Source organism: Epinephelus lanceolatus, chromosome 19 (genome assembly GCF_041903045.1).
Source record: "Epinephelus lanceolatus isolate andai-2023 chromosome 19, ASM4190304v1, whole genome shotgun sequence".
Classification (NCBI taxonomy): Eukaryota; Metazoa; Chordata; class Actinopteri; order Perciformes; family Serranidae; genus Epinephelus; species Epinephelus lanceolatus.
Genome location: NC_135752.1, coordinates 24104474 through 24122884, shown reverse-complemented (window position 1 = coordinate 24122884; position 18411 = coordinate 24104474). Strand labels below are relative to the sequence as shown.

The 18411-nt window shown below is 40.2% G+C and overlaps 3 protein-coding genes across 3 annotated transcripts; 2 read left to right on the top strand and 1 right to left on the bottom strand.

Annotated features, from left to right (window-relative positions):
• The first annotated feature begins 905 nt into the window (after nt 1–905).
• On the top strand, nt 906–6078 carry gpn3 (GPN-loop GTPase 3). The gene is made up of 8 exons (XM_033647238.2): nt 906–1061; nt 1225–1333; nt 2633–2800; nt 3617–3741; nt 3838–3953; nt 4067–4163; nt 4250–4378; nt 5677–6078. The coding sequence occupies exons 1-8, from the start codon at nt 1014–1016 to the stop codon at nt 5740–5742; spliced, it is 858 nt and encodes a 285-aa protein (XP_033503129.1). The 5' UTR covers nt 906–1013; the 3' UTR covers nt 5743–6078.
• Nucleotides 6079–6181: 103 nt separating this feature from the next.
• On the top strand, nt 6182–10866 carry arpc3 (actin related protein 2/3 complex, subunit 3). The gene is made up of 7 exons (XM_033647274.1): nt 6182–6306; nt 6707–6806; nt 8045–8121; nt 8516–8584; nt 8886–9012; nt 9500–9594; nt 10595–10866. Exons 1-7 carry the CDS (start codon nt 6301–6303, stop codon nt 10655–10657), a joined length of 537 nt encoding a protein of 178 aa, XP_033503165.1. The 5' UTR covers nt 6182–6300; the 3' UTR covers nt 10658–10866.
• Nucleotides 10867–11215: 349 nt separating this feature from the next.
• LOC117269913 (ubiquitin-conjugating enzyme E2 G1) lies at nt 11216–17975 on the bottom strand. The gene is made up of 6 exons (XM_033647275.2): nt 17768–17975; nt 16191–16293; nt 15996–16093; nt 15530–15708; nt 12615–12725; nt 11216–11971 (listed from the first exon to the last, which is right to left on the bottom strand). The coding sequence occupies exons 1-5, from the start codon at nt 17808–17810 to the stop codon at nt 12639–12641; spliced, it is 510 nt and encodes a 169-aa protein (XP_033503166.1). The 5' UTR covers nt 17811–17975; the 3' UTR covers nt 11216–11971; nt 12615–12638.
• Nucleotides 17976–18411: the final 436 nt, after the last annotated feature.

Here is an 18411-nt window from a genome sequence, read left to right as displayed (position 1 = left end):
TTCCAGGTTTTAATGAGGACATAAAATTCAGTTAGGGGGCAAATGTCATGTACACCGCACACTGTATTAGGTACATTTGTTCAGCTGCTTGTTAACACAAATAGCTAATCAGCCAATCGTGGCAGCAACTCACTGCATTTAGGCATGTAGACATCGTCAAAGACAACCTGCTGAAGTTCAAACTGAGCATCAGAATGGAGAAGAAAGGTGATTTAAGTCACTTTGAAGGTGGCATGGTTGAAAAAGAAAATATCCAGTGAGCAGCAGTTCTCTGGGTGAAAATGTTGTTGATGCCAGAGGTCAGAGGAGAATGGCCAGACTGGTTCAAGATGATAGAAAGGCAACAGTTACTCAAATAACCACTGGTTACAACCAAGGTCTGCAGAAGACCATCTCTGAACCAACAACACGTCCAACCTTGAAGCAGATGGGCTACAGCAGCAGAAGACCACACCAGGTGCCACTCCTGTCAGCTAACAACAGGAAACTGAGGCTACAGTTCACACAGGCTCACCAAAACTGGACAATAGACATTCAGATGGTCAGGTCAGGCTGCTGCTGGTGGTGGTGTAATGGTGTGGGGGGTATTTTCTTGGCACACTTTGGGCCACTTAGTACCAACTGAGCATGGTTTAAACACACACATTCGCATCATGGATGTGTAGCTGACAAATCTGCAGCAACTGTGTGATGTTATCATGTCAATATGGACCAAAATCTCTGAGGAATGTTTCCAGCACGTTGTTGAATCCATGACACCAAGAATTAAGGCAGCTCTGAAGGCAAAAGGGGTCCAAAACGGTACTAGCAAAGTGAACTAATAGAGGCCTGTGAGTGTAGTTCCCCTCTTGGCCTCTATTTACAACATGGCAGTAGTGAGACTTACAACGGGCGTGATTGTCCGTTATAACAAGAAGAAGAAGTCCTAAGGCATCAGTACAGTTGCTATAGTTAGCTGTAGCTAGCGAATAAAGGGATTTAACTTTAAAACAACGCGTTTTTATTGAGGCAAAATGCCTCGTTTCGCACAGCTCGTGATGGGCCCGGCGGGCAGCGGGAAGGTACGTCATCGGTCACTCAGTCACACGCGCTGAAATGACTTGTTATGCTATCCGACTAAAGCGCCATGCTAAAGGCATGAGGTAGTCTTATCCACACAGACCAAGTTTAAGCTATACCTGCCTTTTGTCTGTGTATTGTTAGAGCTTTGTTTTTCCATTTCAGAGTACGTACTGCTCCACCATGATCCAGCATTTAGAGAGCCTGAACCGCTCAGCGCAGGTGGTCAACCTGGACCCAGCAGCTGAGTACTTTGACTACCCTGTCATGGCAGGTGAATACAGCATTACAGATTATATTCACTTAGGGACTATACTTTGTTTATCAGAGTCGGGAATGGCTTCATTTATCTTATATTTATGTATCATGACTATCCCTGTAGCTACAGATATTTTCCTTGAGCCTCTCTGAGTGACGGGGGGAAATGCATGACCCTCCCTTTACCATAAATAAACATATGTCACAGCTTCTGACCAGGGATGGGTGATATGGCCTTAGAATAATAATATATAATATTTCAGAGTATTTTTGTGTTAACGATATTCATGATGATATGACAAATGGAATTATTAAAAATGATTTTAAAAAATGCATTATTCATTAAAGAAGATAGTATAGCAACAAAACAAGTGATATAATTTAACAGTTTGCCTCAAAATATTAAGTAAAACTAAACACAAATGATCTCGTTTCTTTAGTTTGTAAACAACAACAGTAACTCAGAGTGAAATTCAGATTCTGTATACAATATTTATAGTTCAACAAATAACATCTACCACAAATTACACATTTAAACAGCTCCCAAATACAAAAAAAGTTTACCCCTGGGATCTATAAATCAACAGGTGATTTCTGTCTTCTAGCAAAATCCTAAATGATTGAGTTGTTTTTTTTCCACCTGGACCTTTATGCTCTGCCATTTCTCCTCTAATCATCACACTGTAACCTGTGACAGGCTGTTATGATACCACAACTATCACATTCACATATATGTAGTTATTTGTCGAGTATTGAGCCTCACATAGGTTTATATTACCAAAGGTTTATGACAAAATCACTTGACGACACTGACTCCTGTGTACACAGTGCGAGAGAGGAGAGGGAGAGATGATGTGTGTTGTGAGACCCCTTTGTGGGGATGGTAACTCATGTTAACTTGCTGAAAGAGTCTACATTACAGTCTACGGCATTACAAAGACACAATAAACAATAGACTGAAAACGTTATCATATTAGATAAAAGAGGTGATGACAAAGTGTTCCTGTGGGGACATAATTTACAGTCCAAAAAAGGTAATATATACTTGCAATATATATTTTATCGCAATACCCAGTACCACTTATTGGGACTTAAGTATCATTATAATATTGTATGGTGGATCCTCTGGTGATACCCACCCCTAGTAGTTTGCTTATTGAATTGCATTTGCTACAGTGTATTAATAAGGAACGTGATTCTTTCTGCACTGCACATTGTTAGTGAGATAAATGTCCTGAATTACATGCTAATATTTATTTGGTGTTGTTTAGTTGTTGTTATTTTGCTCTATGCCTCACTGTCTTTGTGTCCACAGACATCCGTGAACTCATTCAGGTGGATGACGTGATGGAGGATGCCTCTCTCAGATTTGGCCCTAACGGAGGCCTGGTGTTCTGCATGGAGTACTTCGCCAATAATTTTGACTGGCTCGAGGAGAGCCTGGGTCACGTAGAGGATGACTACATACTGTTTGATTGTCCAGGTAAACACCCATATCATAAAAATCCATGTATAAACTCTCACACAACTCATGCAGTATAATGCAAGTCTCATTTATCCAGTTGTATGTTCAGCACTTTCGAAATAGACAGTCCTTTCTGAAGGGAACCAAACTAAAAGTAAACCTTATCTATGCTCTCCTCAAAGCCAGACTCCATTTACAAAACAGTAATTTTACCATGCTTAACGCAGGAGCTGCTGGTCTACTGCTGCCTTGGTCAGTTAGTTTGTTTGTGTTATTGTGTGACTTTCATGTTTTAAAAGATTAGGTTGGATTCACGAAAGTCACACAATAATGTAAAACAAACTACCACTCAAGGTAGCAGTAGATCAGCAGCCCCTGTGTTGAGCATGGTAAAATTAATGTTTTTTTCAATGGGGTCTGGCTTTTAAGAGAGAATGAATAAAGCTACATTTTCCATTGAGTTTTCCATTAAGTTTTCTTCACAAATTCAAGGTTACACTTGGTGATTAATTGATATCAAATGGTCATTTGGAGGGTTAATGTTCCTTTAACACACTTGTAATAGTGATAGTAAAAAAAAAAAAAATAGGCCTCCTGTCCTCAACAATCAAGACAGCTTAACAACCATCACAACTAAAGGAGAAGCTGAATTCGTTTAAGAAAGATAACACGTGAATGGGAGAAACTAAGATGAGATTTGCCAGAATTTTCATTACAGCATTGTAATTATGACTTACTGTGTAAACTGTATTTACATCAGCACTATAGATTAAAACTGTGGCGCTATGTTTTACAGCTGTGGCATAGTTTTGACAAGTGGTTTTCTTCTTGCAGGTCAGATTGAACTGTACACACACCTCCCTGTAATGAGGCAGCTGGTGGAGCAGCTCCAGCAGTGGGAGTTTCGGGTGTGTGGGGTCTTTCTGGTGGACTCCCAGTTCATGGTGGAGTCTTTTAAGGTTACAGACAATCTCTTCTGTGTCATTATATCTGCACTTAATGTAGTAATAAAAGCAAGCGTGAAGTCTCACATCTTTTATTGTCTCTATCCGCAGTTCATCTCAGGAGTGATGGCTGCCCTGAGTGCCATGGTGTCGTTAGAGATCCCTCAAGTAAACATCATGACAAAAATGGACCTGCTGAATCCCAAGGCCAAGAAGGAGATTGAGAAGTAAGTTGCATAAGACCCAAATAAGAGAGGGGTTTTTGTCTTTGATGTTCTTTCATTAAAGAGAGTTCTTTAATAGTCTGAACCTCAGTTATGTTTTGCTTTTTTATCACTAGGTACCTGGACCCAGACATGTACTCAATGATGGAAGATAACTCCGATACCATCCGAAGCACAAAGTTCAAGAAGCTGACTTCAGCCATCTGTGGTCTGGTAAGTGAAGCTCTTAATATGATACTGTGTTTAATTTTGGATCAGAATGTAGAATTTTTCTTATGAGTCTTTTCGTCTGTGTCCAGATTGATGACTACAGCATGGTGAGATTCCTGCCTTTTGACCGCACAGATGAGGAGGGTATTAACATAGTACTGCAAAACATTGACTTCTCTATACAGTATGGAGAGGACCTGGAGTTCAAGGAGCCAAAGGTAAAGAAACTAACAAACACAAAACACAGCAAGATATCATTTAAAGGTCCGGTGTGTAAGATTTAGGAGGATATAGTGGCATCTAGCGTTGATCAACGCAAATTGCAACTAGCTAAAACTTCACCCAGTTAGGATTTCTTCAGTGTTCCTTGTTCTAGAGGATTTTACTGGAAGCCGAATTATCCGCAGAGGTCTCTTCCTCTCTAAAACAAACAGACCAGGTGATTTTAACTGGTAAAAACTCTGAATAAAGCAGTTTTACGTTTCAAATCAGTGTTTGTCAAGTGATGTTTGGCATATCAGACACAGGCCGCTAACGTAGAACCTGCTAATCTGTGCTCACCTTTTGTCTCTGGTAACTTAAAATCTAGACGTTCAAAGGGTTTATACCAGGAGCCGCATTATCCGCAGAGGTCTTTCCTTTCCAGATCAAACAGACGTGGTGATTCAAAGCAGTATAAACACTGAATAAAGCAGTTTCATATTAAAAAATCTGTGTTTTTCCAACGCCGCCTGTCGCAGAGGGGCTGCTAACTACAATGGCTGATGCCAAAACGCAGATGGCCCTCTTTAGAGTCAGTGTTTGGTTTGTCCGTACTGGGCTACTGCCAATCCCCCATATAAATGGCTCATTCTTTTTTTGTAATTAATAAATAACAGATAAATAGATTGTGCTAACAAGGATGTTGAATCAAGACATACATGCAGAGACAGTTAGGGGCTGCTAATCTCACCACAATGTGTTTCTAGTACTTATTCAGACAAAATCATTTCATCGAGTTCTAAATATAGATTTCCTTCTGTGTTCTCAAACTAAAAGTCATTCTCTTCATTACATAAATATAACATCCCAAGTCAATCCATTCCTCAATACTAGGTATTTATTTTTTTCCACCATTTCTTGGTTAGGGATTTCTTACACAACACTAATAATCAGTTCACAATTAAAGGTTTTTTTGGTTTAAAAAAAAAATAAAAAATTCAAGAATGCCATGAATTTTAGTCCAAAAAAGGGTGACCAAGTGGCACCCCAAAAGGTATTAAAGTGAATTGCTTCTTTGATCCCACATGGTTGTCAACAGTCAAATGGCTCATTCTAACATTGATTTAGATTTTCAGGTGATTTTACACTTAAGAGAACATACTTATTATATTATATTCCATTATTGCCAATATATCTACCTAACACCTACACACTGGACCTTTAACAATTTGGTGTACTTACAATTTATTTGGAAATTATCATGATTTTATGAATAATTCCTTTGTTGTTTTTCCCATCATTTCCTTTTCTACAGGAAACTGAAGAGGAGCCTGCTAACCTAAATTATGATGAAGCTTTTCAAGACAAAGGGGACAGCTGAGGAGTCGTGTGACTCCAGGGATACTGAATGAAGGGGTCAGAGTTGAAACAGAAACAAAAAACATTTTGATAAAGAACCAGGATACACTGTGTCAAGTCCAGATGAAGAATGGCACGTGAATACAAGGACAATAAAAAGGGACATGTTTGTGGAAAAGACTGACTGAAGATCGTGGACATTTTGTGTAATGTATGTTCTGAGGTTTTGTTCTTGCGTGTTGCTTTGATGACTCCAGAAATGTGTGATATGAGTCCATTCAGGGCAGTGTAAAGTTTTAAAAGAGTTATTAAATACATTTATTAATGCTGTATTTTTTAAATAAAATATTAGACAAAATATACAAGTTGACTGCTTTATTTTTAAATAAAAAATACACAAAATACAGCCTGACTTCCTGTGTGAATAAAACCGGTGTGCTAGCACCCCCGTGTGGACGGTACGCTACATAGCACGTAGCCACTTCCTGTAAAACTGAAGGGTGGGACAAGCGGAAGCTGGGTCCGGTGGTGCTCGTATTTGTCTCTCGCTGAGCAGTTGGACTGATATTTATCACTCAACATGCCGGTGAGTAAATTAAAAAAAGATTATTGAGCAGTTGAAGCTTCTATTGTGGGCTTTAGAGCAAAAAACCTGCATAGCAACGGAGCTGGGTGACACCGGGGCCTCCGAGTTAGCGTTAGCTTTGATGTGGAGTCTCGTTAGCATAGCTGGCTAGCTGTGTTAGCATCTGCTCACAATTTAGTGACGTTTTGCATGACAGAAACCGCAAATTCACCTTTTTAACTCTTATGCAAATTATTTTTAGTTTAGTATCTGTTAAAATAAAATGCTTGGTGTCGTGTTAGCATAGACGTTAAATCACACGGGATGACAGCAGAGATGTTAGCGATATAACAGCAATGTAACTCCTAGTTAACGTCACTTGGTAAATGTATGTGACAGCAACTTTTTGCCTCTTTTTAAGGCGTATCACTCAAGCCTGATGATCCCCGAAACCAGGCTGGTGGGGAACATGGCTCTGCTTCCCCTCAAAACCCAGTTCAAAGGACCAGCCAGAGGAGACGGTAAGGCTGTATGGTCATTTTAATTAACACAAAGTAAAGCTAACCCCTCTCAATCACAGAAACACTGTCATTATGTTTAGCTTGTAATGGATTCCCAGCTGCTGGAGTTAGTTTTGTTGCAGTGTGATGACACGTTGCTCAGTTCCTGATACATGTTTTAGCTTTACTTCCATATATGGCCTGAAGAGTGCATCCTGAAGTTCAACTTCTTCATTAATGTCTTTAGACTCTGCTTAAAGTTTTTCTTTGTGTCTGTCAAGCTTGGAAGTTAGTGCACTTCTCAGATTTTGGTGTATTGTAAAGATCATTAAAAATATCATAATCTGCAAAACAAAAGCAGTCATAGTGGGGCCAAAATAAGTGCCAGATATGCCAGTTATAAGGTTATTAAAAACTGGAGTCATTTCTTAGCAGCCTGTGTATCACAATTACATCACAAAACAAAAATAGAGCTTCACCACATTCAAAAAACTTGTGCAGTGACCAAAACAGGAAATAACTCTGCATGAATAAACAGCTTGACAACACTTGTACAAGCAAGTTGCAGATTCAGATTGTGTTGACAAGAGCTGCAACGATTAATTGATACATTGTTGACTATAAAATTATTCTTTTCTGATTCCAGCCTCGTAAATGTGAATATTTTCTAGTTGCTTGCCTCCTCTATGACAATAAACTGAATATCTTTGGGTTGTGTAAAAAAACATTTGAGAATTTCAACTTGGGTTTTGGGAAACACCGACATTTTCACTATTTCAGGGTGTCTGCAGGTCCTTAAAGACTTAAATTACATTTTCTTAATGGTCATAAAAAGTCATTGTCTTAAATTCAGATTTGATGGGTCCTAAATAATGTCAGTCACATTGCTGCGAAAATTTCAACAGCCTGACAGACCCAGTGACTGTTTAAAATCATTTGACAGGCCAAAGAATTGCAACAATAAATAGTTTTTCTGACAAGATTTTTATTCTTTTTCCATTAAATACACAAAACTTAAACTCACCCAATTGTTGAAGTTTTTCCTTTCTGTTCAACAAGTACTAACTTGCAGGTTTGGTCTTAAATTTCATATAAGGTGGTATTAAAAAGTTCTTTAAAAGTCTTAAATTTAACTTGGTTATATCAATTAATGGAGAAGATAATTGGTAGATAAATCGGCAATGAAAATAATCACTATTTGCAGCTCTAGTATTGAATCGAGAGCCTTTTCAATTAGTAATACCTTTTTTCCATTCCAGGTATTGAGTCAGACATCATTGATGAGGCTATCTACTACTTCAAGGCCAATGTTTTCTTTAAGAACTACGAAATCAAGGTAAGAATTTTACCGTCACTTGTATTTCCTGCATTTATCCCTCGTTAAAAGGTGGCCAAAGTGTTTAAAGAAAGTCTTCATAACTTTGCTGCCTGTAGATATTTGACAGAGCAAAATTTAACTAAATAAGAAACATAAAGAAGAGTAGAATTCTTATTTGTTCATAAAGATATCTGGCTGAGGGACAAGTATGTACCTTCCAAGTGTGCTTGTTCCTGTATGCGTTTTCTCTCTCTGTCTTGAAGCAGCTGTGGATTTCGTTCTTTCACATGCCCCAGCTTGCTCTCCCTGTTCCCCTCAGCAATGCATATTTGCTCAGGATTTAACCTACGTAACCATTTACTGTTCAGACCTGGCCGGAACTGTGCCAATCTGTGTGTTTTGTTTCTTTCAGAATGAGGCGGACAGGACGCTGATCTATGTCACACTGTACATTTCTGAATGCCTAAAGAGGCTACAGAAGGTAAACTGCATGTTTGTTAATGTAGAGAGTTTACAGTGGGAAAGGTCTGCACACTGGCTTCATGCGAATCTTGAGATGCGTAGCAGCAATTTAAAGGCTTGTGCAAAAGTTAGGGTTTTTAAAAAAGCCACAAGGGCTTACCAGATGTTTTTCACTGAGCCATTAAATGTTTAATAGAACGTGAATTGTTTTCCTTACACACAGGGAGGAGAAATTAGCTGCCGGAATGCTTATTTAAATAGGTGTTGCTATAACAGGTGACCTAACCGTTAGCATTGGTGTATGTGGTTGCTCTTTACAGTGCAGCTCCAGAAGCCAGGGAGAGAAGGAGATGTACACTCTGGGCATCACTAACTTTCCCATTCCTGGGGAACCTGGCTTCCCTCTCAACGCTATGTATGTCAAACCTGCAAACAAGCAGGAGGATGGTAAGAACTCACTCGCTTGGTCTCAGCCAGTTTCGTTGTACCCTTCTCATATTCCATATAATTCCCAGCCTGAAGTAATATCAAGCCCAGAATAGCAATGCTGACCAGAGCCCTGCCAGCTTTTAGGATCTGAGGTGAAAGTGCTGTTTCATGCTTATGCGATGTCCCTTAGCCTTGTTCTTATACAGTGGGTGTGGACACTTATCATCCCTGGAGATATGTCGAGGCTGAGGTGTCAATTTTACTGAACCAACACTATGTCCATATTTGCTTTGGAATTGTCACAGCTCTTTAAACTACTACTGAATATTTACACTGGCTTCTTTTTTCCGTAAAAGAAAATATAAAGATCGGACATCAAAAATTGACTGCCTGAGGTCCTATTTCCCAGTCTTAATGTAGCAGTAATAAATATTATGCTATGGTGTGACTTCTCCTTAGTGTTAGTTTGACAGTGTTTGGTGATGATAACACTTGCTTTTCCCAGATACTATGAGGGCGTACCTCCAGCAGATCCGCCAGGAAACCGGCTTGAGGCTATGTGATCGCGTGTTTGACCCCCAGACAGACAAACCCAGCAAGGTGAGCCTGACATCCTCAGTTTAACACTACAGACAACTTGAGAAGGCATTACAGAATACTAAGCTATAGTGCCTTCTTAAGGATTGACATAGGAACATTAAAGGACAGTTCACCCCAAAACCAAAACTACATATTTTTCTTCTTACCTGAAGTGCTTTTTATCTGTGTAGATTGTTTTAGTGTAAGATGCTGAGTGTTGGAGATCTCAGCCGAAGAGATGTCTGACTTCTCTTTAAATATATCAGAACTAGATGGTGCTCAAAATGCTTAAAAAATACATTTGAAAAACTCAAAGATTCTCAGAAATCATGACCTGGTTAATCAAGATAATCCACAGACCTTATTGTGAGCAACATCATGTAGGAGCTGTTTCCTTTAACCAAACGACACCTGCCAACTGCATCACTGCACAGAAGGAAGCGTGCATCTACTGCTAGCTCACTTAGCACCACTGAGCGAGCTAAGCTCAGCCAAGGAGAACGACATTTATGTTAACATCTCACGCTGTCGTGAGCATGAGACAAGTCTCTCATCTATGAATAGATACACACTTCCCCCCGCGTGGTGAAACAGTTGGCAGGTGTAGTTTGGTAGAAAGAAAATAGTTCCTACATGAAACTTCTCACAAGTTTTTCAAAATTATTTTTGACGCTTCAAACACCAAAAGCCAAGTGCCGTGTCGTCTTATTATATTTAAGACAAGGCAGACATCTCTATGGCCGATATCTCCAACACTCTGCAACTCACAAAAACTATAAAGATTGATAAACAGCACTACAGGTAAGAGGAAAAATAGGTGTTCTTCATTTGAACACAGCACATCCATCGAATCTATATATGGCATTTCAACATATTGAGTACAGGTTCAGGTGTTGAGCACTAAAACAATCTGTATCCTGTTTTGTGAGGTACCCATCTTGCCTCAGGTAGTCTGAGTGCAGCAGCTTTGGACGATTCAACTTGACATGAGTTGCTTTGTTGTTGTTGTTTTTCCCTTCAGTGGTGGGTGTGCTTTGTCAAAAGGCAGTTCATGAACAAAAGTCTGTCAGCTCCTGGACAGTAAACGACTCAGGACTCGGTTTCTATTCTACACCTGCAAGACGGATGGATGGATTTTTCTTTTTGGGTTGGGTGAGGGTGGGGGTTTTGCTTCTGTGTTGCTAAAATGATTTTATACTCTTTGAGTTTAAAGATGTCTTCACTTATCTGGATGTTGACCATATTGAGCTGGTGCTTAATTCAATAAAGCAATCATGGAGACTGGAAAAATAATGTGGGACTCTGGTTTGTTCTTACTGCACTTCACACAGTTCATCAATCACTCATACACGTCCACAATGAGGTTTATTAGTTGGGTTTTTTCCACAATGTTTAATTTGTTGACTTAAAGTGGGTGCCACTGCATACCTATCCCTCAAATTACCTCCATACTAAGCGTAAAAAGACTAGCAGATCATTTTTGGGTGGCGTAGGCCTATCTTAAGTGCTACTGTACAATCAACACACCACCTCTCCCAAAGGCAAGGTGAGCGCATTTTCTCTGCACACGTGCAGTGTTCACAAAAGTTTTCCAAGCAAAGACAAAACACATTTCATATTCACACAAGTAAAAACTAGCAGGTTAATTAAAATATATATATTTATTGGTTTATTCTCTTTGGTTTGTCCACAATAGTTTGTCTGGATTCAAAACAAGCCTCCAGATGCAGTCCTTTTTGGAGATAAGTGTCCTTCGCTGGCGTTCAAAGTTAAGGCAGCGCTGGGTGATAAGAAGTTCGCCCCTCGGGTAGAGGAGGACCACTTTCTCTGCAGAACACTGAGGGTGTGTGCAGGGAAAGGAGAGCCAGTGTCTGTACGTCTATCTCTTTAATGACTGCAAAATTGCATAAGTGATGAAATAGCTATAGACTGGATGGCTCAGTGTGGCAGGCTGAAAATAAACAAAAAACCCTCCATAACAGACGATACGCATCTTAAAGCAGTCTCACTCTAAATAAATAGGTAAATAGAAAGTAAACTAACAAAATGGTTTATCATTATTTATCAAAGGGGATGGTTTCTTGTAAAATCTGATGAGTATGTACACAACAGAGAAAGTTAAATGCTTCACCTGAAATAGTGTCTTGAGCAACTGATGGTGGAAAATGGGCAAGTAAAAGCTAACTTTTGGCAGCATGAATGTCACTGCCATTCAGCAAAATGTATAAATAGCAACCCTTAAACTGCAAGACATGAATTAGTAGGGAAATATGGGGTTTTAAGGTTTTTTTCCTGTGAGTCTTTTTCTTGTTTTGGTGACTAGTTGATGTTGACAGCCCCGTGGTCATGTAGCCGACTTAAGTGTAACCAGTTGTCAAATCCCCTGTGCAGTTCCAATCTGAAACAAAATGAACATCTGGGTTTGGTTTTCTTCATTTGTTAATGTGTAAATGACAGCGCTACATGGCTTTACAAGAGAAGACATCACCTGGATGAGCAGCAACAGTAAGGGGCCGTACACATGCAGTGCCTGTAACCACCTGTGAAACGCGAGGTCAGAGGCTGGGTGCAAGTTTTGTGCCTTTTCTGTGCCAGCTTTCAAGAGCGCAGCAGCAAGCAGCATATAGCCTACTTACCTGAAATCCTGAGTGCAGAGCTGATCTTCCAGGCGCTGTTTGTGTGGAGGCCTGTTGTTGGACAGATGTAAAGCTCTGCAGCCCTGCACTAAAATGTTTAACTTCTCCATATTTACCACAGACTGATATTTACAGAAGAAGGGAGAGATATCTGTTGGCTATGATTGGTTCATCCTCATCACATGACACGTGATGCGTGCTGCTGCATTCCAAAAGCTGAACTCGTTTATTTAAGGGCACTTGGGAACATGTGTGCACCGTGACAGCGTTGCTCTGGTGTTTGAACTTGCCTGCTGCGCATCTACATTAAAAACAATGAATTCAAGGGCACAAAAAAACGCAACATGTGTACGGCCCCCAAACTGTGTGATTCCACTATGAATCCTGACAGGTAGGTGTACTTACTGTGTTGGTGACTGGAGTAAGCCTTTAGTCATAAGCCATCTCTTGACTCCTCCGCACACAGCGAGCCACCTTCTTCTTGAAAACTCCTTTAGGATCCTCCCGCCACTCTTTCTGCAGGATATAAAAAAATCCAACAATATTAACGATCGACTTAATGCAGCTTTTACTTCCCCTTGGTTTTTGTTTGTGGCTACATCTTGGCCTCTTATTGTGCAATTTACTTCATCTAAACAACACATTCTCATTCCCAGGGCATCAATTAATGATGCTTCGTCACGCTCCGCTGCAAGTTTTATCCATGTCAAAGGCACCCTTTAACGTCTTCATGAGACCCACCGTGCTTTCAGTGTAACTCTAATGTAAATCCATCTGTGGCAATACTTTACACTGAAGTAACTGACGTAGTATACAGAACGTGAAAGTCTGTGTAGGGCAGGAGGAAGAGGAGGTGGATGGGTCATACACAACAATACTTTAACCCAGGAGACCACCATTTGTGTCCAGTGTGAAATTCACATGCAGTCATCGTGCACCACTATCGCTCACATGATGTATTTATGTCACATTACGTTACATGACAAACAGCCAATAAACATGACCTTTTTTCAAAACCTAACCAAGTGGTTTTGCTGCCTAAACCTTACCACAACCCTCTCAAAACAGTAACCACGTGTTACAATGTATTTTAGCTGTGCGTCATATAGATAATACGCTCAAGGGTGCCCTGTGCATCCCTTTCAGACGCCGAGGGGCTTGACAAAGCATCTGTATTTAACAACCTTGGAATGAGAGTGGTTTGTTTTAAACTTTTGCCTTTTTCTGTCTCCCAACTAAGACTCAACTCGGCCTTGACAGGCTGTGATTTGCCTCCACAGGGACCCACGTCACTCTGACCACTTGTTTGGATTTCCATTAGAAAGGCAAGACTAAACTCAGTTGACTTCATAGTCATTTTAGGTTGTATACACCCCTCTGCATGGTTCTTCACATGTATACATGTATACACAGAGATAAGGAATAAAATGTTTCCTTTTGTTTGATATGTTTTGCCTGATTTGAATGACTGTGCTGCTAAATGTTTTCTTCCTTTTGTAAAATCTGTTTTTAATTGTATTGCCTTTTAAGGGAAATTTTAGATATACAGTACAGGCCAAAAGTTTGGACACACCTTCTCATTCAATGCGTTTTCTTTATTTTCATGACTATTTACATTGTAGATTCTCACTGAAGGCATCAAAACTATGAATGAACACGTGGAGTTATGTACTTAACAAAAAAAGGTGAAATAACTGAAAACATGTTTTATATTCTAGTTTCTTCAAAATAGCCACCCTTTGCTCTGATTACTGCTTTGCACACTCTTGGCATTCTCTCGATGAGCTTCAAGAGGTAGTCACCTGAAATGGTTTTCCAACAGTCTTGAAGGAGTTCCCAGCGGTGTTTAGCACTTGTTGGCCCTTTTGCCTTCACTCTGCGGTCCAGCTCACCCCAAACCATCTCGATTGGGTTCAGGTCCGGTGACTGTGGAGGCCAGGTCATCTGCCGCAGCACTCCATCACTCTCCTTCTTGGTCAAATAGCCCTTACACAGCCTGGAGGTGTGTTTGGGGTCATTGTCCTGTTGAAAAATAAATGATGGTCCAACTAAACGCAAACCGGATGGGATGGCATGTCGCTGCAGGATGCTGTGGTAGCCATGCTGGTTCAGTGTGCCTTCAATTTTGAATAAATCCCCAACAGTGTCACCAGCAAAACACCCCCACACCATCACACCTCCTCCTCCATGCTTCACAGTGGGAACCAGGCATGTGGAATCCATCCGTTCACCTTTTCTGCGTCTCACAAAGACACGGCAGTTGGAACCAAAGATCTCAAATTTGGACTCATCAGACCAAAGCACAGATTTCCACTGGTCTAATGTCCATTCCTTGTGTTTCTTGGCCCAAACAAATCTCTTCTGCTTGTTGCCTCTCCTTAGCAGTGGTTTCCTAGCAGCTATTTGACCATGAAGGCCTGATTGGCGCAGTCTCCTCTTAACAGTTGTTCTAGAGATGGGTCTGCTGCTAGAACTCTGTGTGGCATTCATCTGGTCTCTGATCTGAGCTGCTGTTAACTTGCCATTTCTGAGGCTGGTGACTCGGATGAACTTATCCTCAGAAGCAGAGGTGACTCTTGGTCTTCCTTTCCTGGGTCGGTCCTCATGTGTGCCTGTTTCGTTGTAGCGCTTGATGGTTTTTGCGACTCCACTTGGGGACACATTTAAAGTTTTTGCAATTTTCCGGACTGACTGACCTTCATTTCTTAAAGTAATGATGGCCACTCGTTTTTCTTTAGTTAGCTGATTGGTTCTTGCCATAATATGAATTTTAACAGCTGTCCAATAGGGCTGTCGGCTGTGTATTAACCTGACTTCTGCACAACACAACTGATGGTCCCAACCCCACTGATAAAGCAAGAAATTCCACTAATTAACCCTGATAAGGCACAGGTAGTCACCTGAAAGTGGAAACCATTTCAGGTGACTACCTCTTGAAGCTCATGGAGAGAATGCCAAGAGTGTGCAAAGCAGTAATCAGAGCAAAGGGTGGCTATTTTGAAGAAACTAGAATATAAAACATGTTTTCAGTTATTTCACCTTTTTTTGTTAAGTACATAACTCCACATGTGTTCATTCATAGTTTTGATGCCTTCAGTGAGAATCTACAATGTAAATAGTCATGAAAATAAAGAAAACGCATTGAATGAGAAGGTGTGTCCAAACTTTTGGCCTGTACTGTATATTTGGATCCATTCTTGTTGAAATGGCAATGAACTTAATGTTGAATATGATTTTCAAGCCTGGAGCATTGTACACTGTATATCACTTGTTATACAGGTAGCTTGAGAGCGTTATTATGAAAGACAATGGGCACTTACAGCTGCATCTACGTTGGCAGGAGACTCTCCGTTGGGGTCTGCCAACATGGAGATGACGCTGAGCATGATGGTCTCCACTGTATGGATTGGCAGCCAGCGCTCTTCAGGCTTCTCATAGCCATACTTGTCCTCGCCAGGTTCATGCAGGATGGAGATGCACACGTCGCCATTTTTTGCCACTGGCAGTGAACAAGAATATGCAGAGATTACTGGTATGTTTGTAAACTAAATTGAGGTTTATTAAAATGCCAATGCAGAAATTTGAGACTAGTCCCCTATCTAGTCCCAAACATCGGCAAAAAAATCTATTTACATAAATATAACTGAGGATACTGATTCTGGCAGATTCTGACTGTAGGCTACCACAATATTCATTTTCACACTGACTACACAAAAGGAATATTGATTTCAATTACTTATTTTGATGCAGATTACTTGGACAAAAAATGATTAAATTAGTTCTCACCATTTGGATGCCAGATTTCAGTGATAAACTTCATCTTGGGAGGCCTCAGAGGATAGTCATGAGGGAAGGTTAAAGTGGCTTTGAAGCAACCTCCTTCACTGCAAATGACAAAGAAGAAGGTGATAAGTTGTACACTGAGGATTATGAGTGAATATCCAGCTCAGCTACAAGTGAATGGCAAATCATTTCACTCACAATAATGTGTCTTGAGGTCCAATGACGAGCACTTCCCACTGATAGATGTCATCATCATCCACAAGACCTGCAGAAAAGCCTTCCACTGGGTTCTTGTTGAGCTCTGAAATATAAGATGCAAATAGTTAAGTGTACCTTAAAAAATGATTTTAAATCAAGGTACTGTCAAACATAAAGTAGCCTGTATCAACATGGAGAGTAAGTTCATCAAATTATACTGAACAAAACTTTAAACACTTTAGTTTTTGTTCCCATTTTTACAGGTTTAAGACTTTTTTCATGCAATTTCTTCTCTTAAATTTTGGTCGCAAATTTATTGAAATCCATGTTAATAAGCACTTCTCCTTTTCCAAGATAATATATCCACCTGACAGGTGTGGCATATCTACGTGCTGATTTAGACCACTCTAAAATGTGCAGTTCAGTCTCACAACGCAATGCTACAGATGTCACAAAGTTTTGAGGGAGCATGCCACTGACACGTTGACTGCAGGAATGTCCACAAACAGGACCATAAACTGTCTCCTATGACGTTTCCATGAATTTAGCAGTACATCCAACCAGCCACACAGCTGCAGACCACACAGCTCAGGACCTCCAAATCCAGCATCTTCACCTGCAAGACTGCAGATGCATCAAATGGTTCGCACAACCCAAGAATGTCAGCCCAAACTATCAGAAATTATCCCAGGGAAGTCCATCTGCATGCTCATCATCCTCACCAAGGTCTTGACCTGGCAGCAGTTCGTCAAAGTAACCGACCTGTGCAGTTGTGAGGCTGGTTGGATGTACTGCCAAATTCAAGGAAACAAAACTGGAGCTGTTTTAAGGTAGTGAAATGAAAATTAAGTTCACGGGCAACAGCTCTGGTGGACACTCCTGCAGTCAGTATGTCAGGAACATGCTCCATAAAATCTGCAACATCTGTGGCTTTGTATTATATGAACAAAACAACACATTTTAAAGTGGTATTTTATTGTGACCATCCCAAGGCACACCTGTGTAGTAATGATGCCACACCTGTCAATGAGCACTTCTCCTTTCCCAGATTAATCTATCCACCTAACACAGAATTTTTCAAATTTGTGTCCAAAATTTGACAGAAACATATCTACCGATTGCATTAAAAAGTCTTAGATCTTTGCCTTTACCCTGTGAAAAAAGGGAACAAAAACAAAATGGTTGCTTTTAATTTTACATTCAGTGTAGTGAATGTACTTACTAATTTAGGTGACCCAATGTTAGTTTAACTGATAAAGAGATACCTGACAATGCTTAGCTGGTAGCTGAATATCTAAGCACATGTATTGGCCTGTGAGTGGTGATTTTAAAAAGCCTTCAATGGCTGTTGAGCAACAGCTAGCATTAGTCATATCCTCTCTAACAGCTGTGCGGCGTGCTATGAGTACACGTGCAGTTTACTTTGTTATCACGAGCTGTATCTGTATGTAAAAACGTAGCTGACTAATTAACTAAAACAGCACACGACTGAAAATAATAATGTTCCCTTTCGTGTGCTAACTCAGTACAACGTTTCAGTCAAAATAAGCCATGGTAGCAACAGTTAGCTAACCTACCTGCTAATTGTTTACGAAGTAACAACGACGACCGCTCCGTCATTTTATCGCTGTATCTTTCTTCACTCTGTTGTTTGTATTAATCAACGCAAACTAGATGTCAAATTTCCAAAATTAAACATTAGAGAAAGACACCGTCCACGTTTTCTCCACCGTCTTCTTTCTGCCTGACAAGAGCAATAACATGAGTCAAAAACAGAAAAAAAATGGTGACAGAAGGAAGGGATAACGTGTTTTTTTCCCTCAGGAGAGCCTCTCAGGTAAACCTTTCTTTCGGACTTTCTCCTGTGTCCGACACGGTCTACCAATTACATTGAAGTTGAAGTCATAGTTGAGGCCATAGCTATGGTTTAGGACCGTTGATTTTGGCAAAACAAAACAAGACAAACTGGAATTTATTGCTTACACAGCCAGGATGTGCTGCCTGTGAGGCAGATTCTAGGGTAAAAACATACCCAATAAACCAACTTTTCTTCTTCGTGTGCCTGTGCAGCAGACTGTAGCATCCATGGGTGCATTACTGCCTCCAACAGTTGGTAACGGATACTACACTGACTTTCCTGATTTTACTTGAGTTAGAAGTTCATTTAGACTTGAAGTCTTTTTAGTATTTTATTTCCTCAGTTTTAAAATAAAGATTATCA

Coding starts and splice junctions, on each gene's coding strand:
- LOC117269913 (XM_033647275.2), bottom strand. CDS start 17,810: ATGACGGAGCGGTCGTCGTTGTTACTTCGTAAACAATTAGCAG. Junction 16,094..16,190: donor GGACCTCAAGACACATTATT/GTGAGTGAAATG, acceptor TGTCATTTGCAG/TGAAGGAGGTTGCTTCAAAG. Junction 15,709..15,995: donor TGAAATCTGGCATCCAAATG/GTGAGAACTAAT, acceptor GTTCACTGCCAG/TGGCAAAAAATGGCGACGTG.
- arpc3 (XM_033647274.1), top strand. Junction 8,585..8,885: donor GCCTAAAGAGGCTACAGAAG/GTAAACTGCATG, acceptor TGCTCTTTACAG/TGCAGCTCCAGAAGCCAGGG. Junction 9,013..9,499: donor TGCAAACAAGCAGGAGGATG/GTAAGAACTCAC, acceptor TGCTTTTCCCAG/ATACTATGAGGGCGTACCTC.
- gpn3 (XM_033647238.2), top strand. CDS start 1,014: ATGCCTCGTTTCGCACAGCTCGTGATGGGCCCGGCGGGCAGCGGGAAG. Junction 3,954..4,066: donor GCCAAGAAGGAGATTGAGAA/GTAAGTTGCATA, acceptor TTTTATCACTAG/GTACCTGGACCCAGACATGT. Junction 4,379..5,676: donor TGGAGTTCAAGGAGCCAAAG/GTAAAGAAACTA, acceptor CCTTTTCTACAG/GAAACTGAAGAGGAGCCTGC.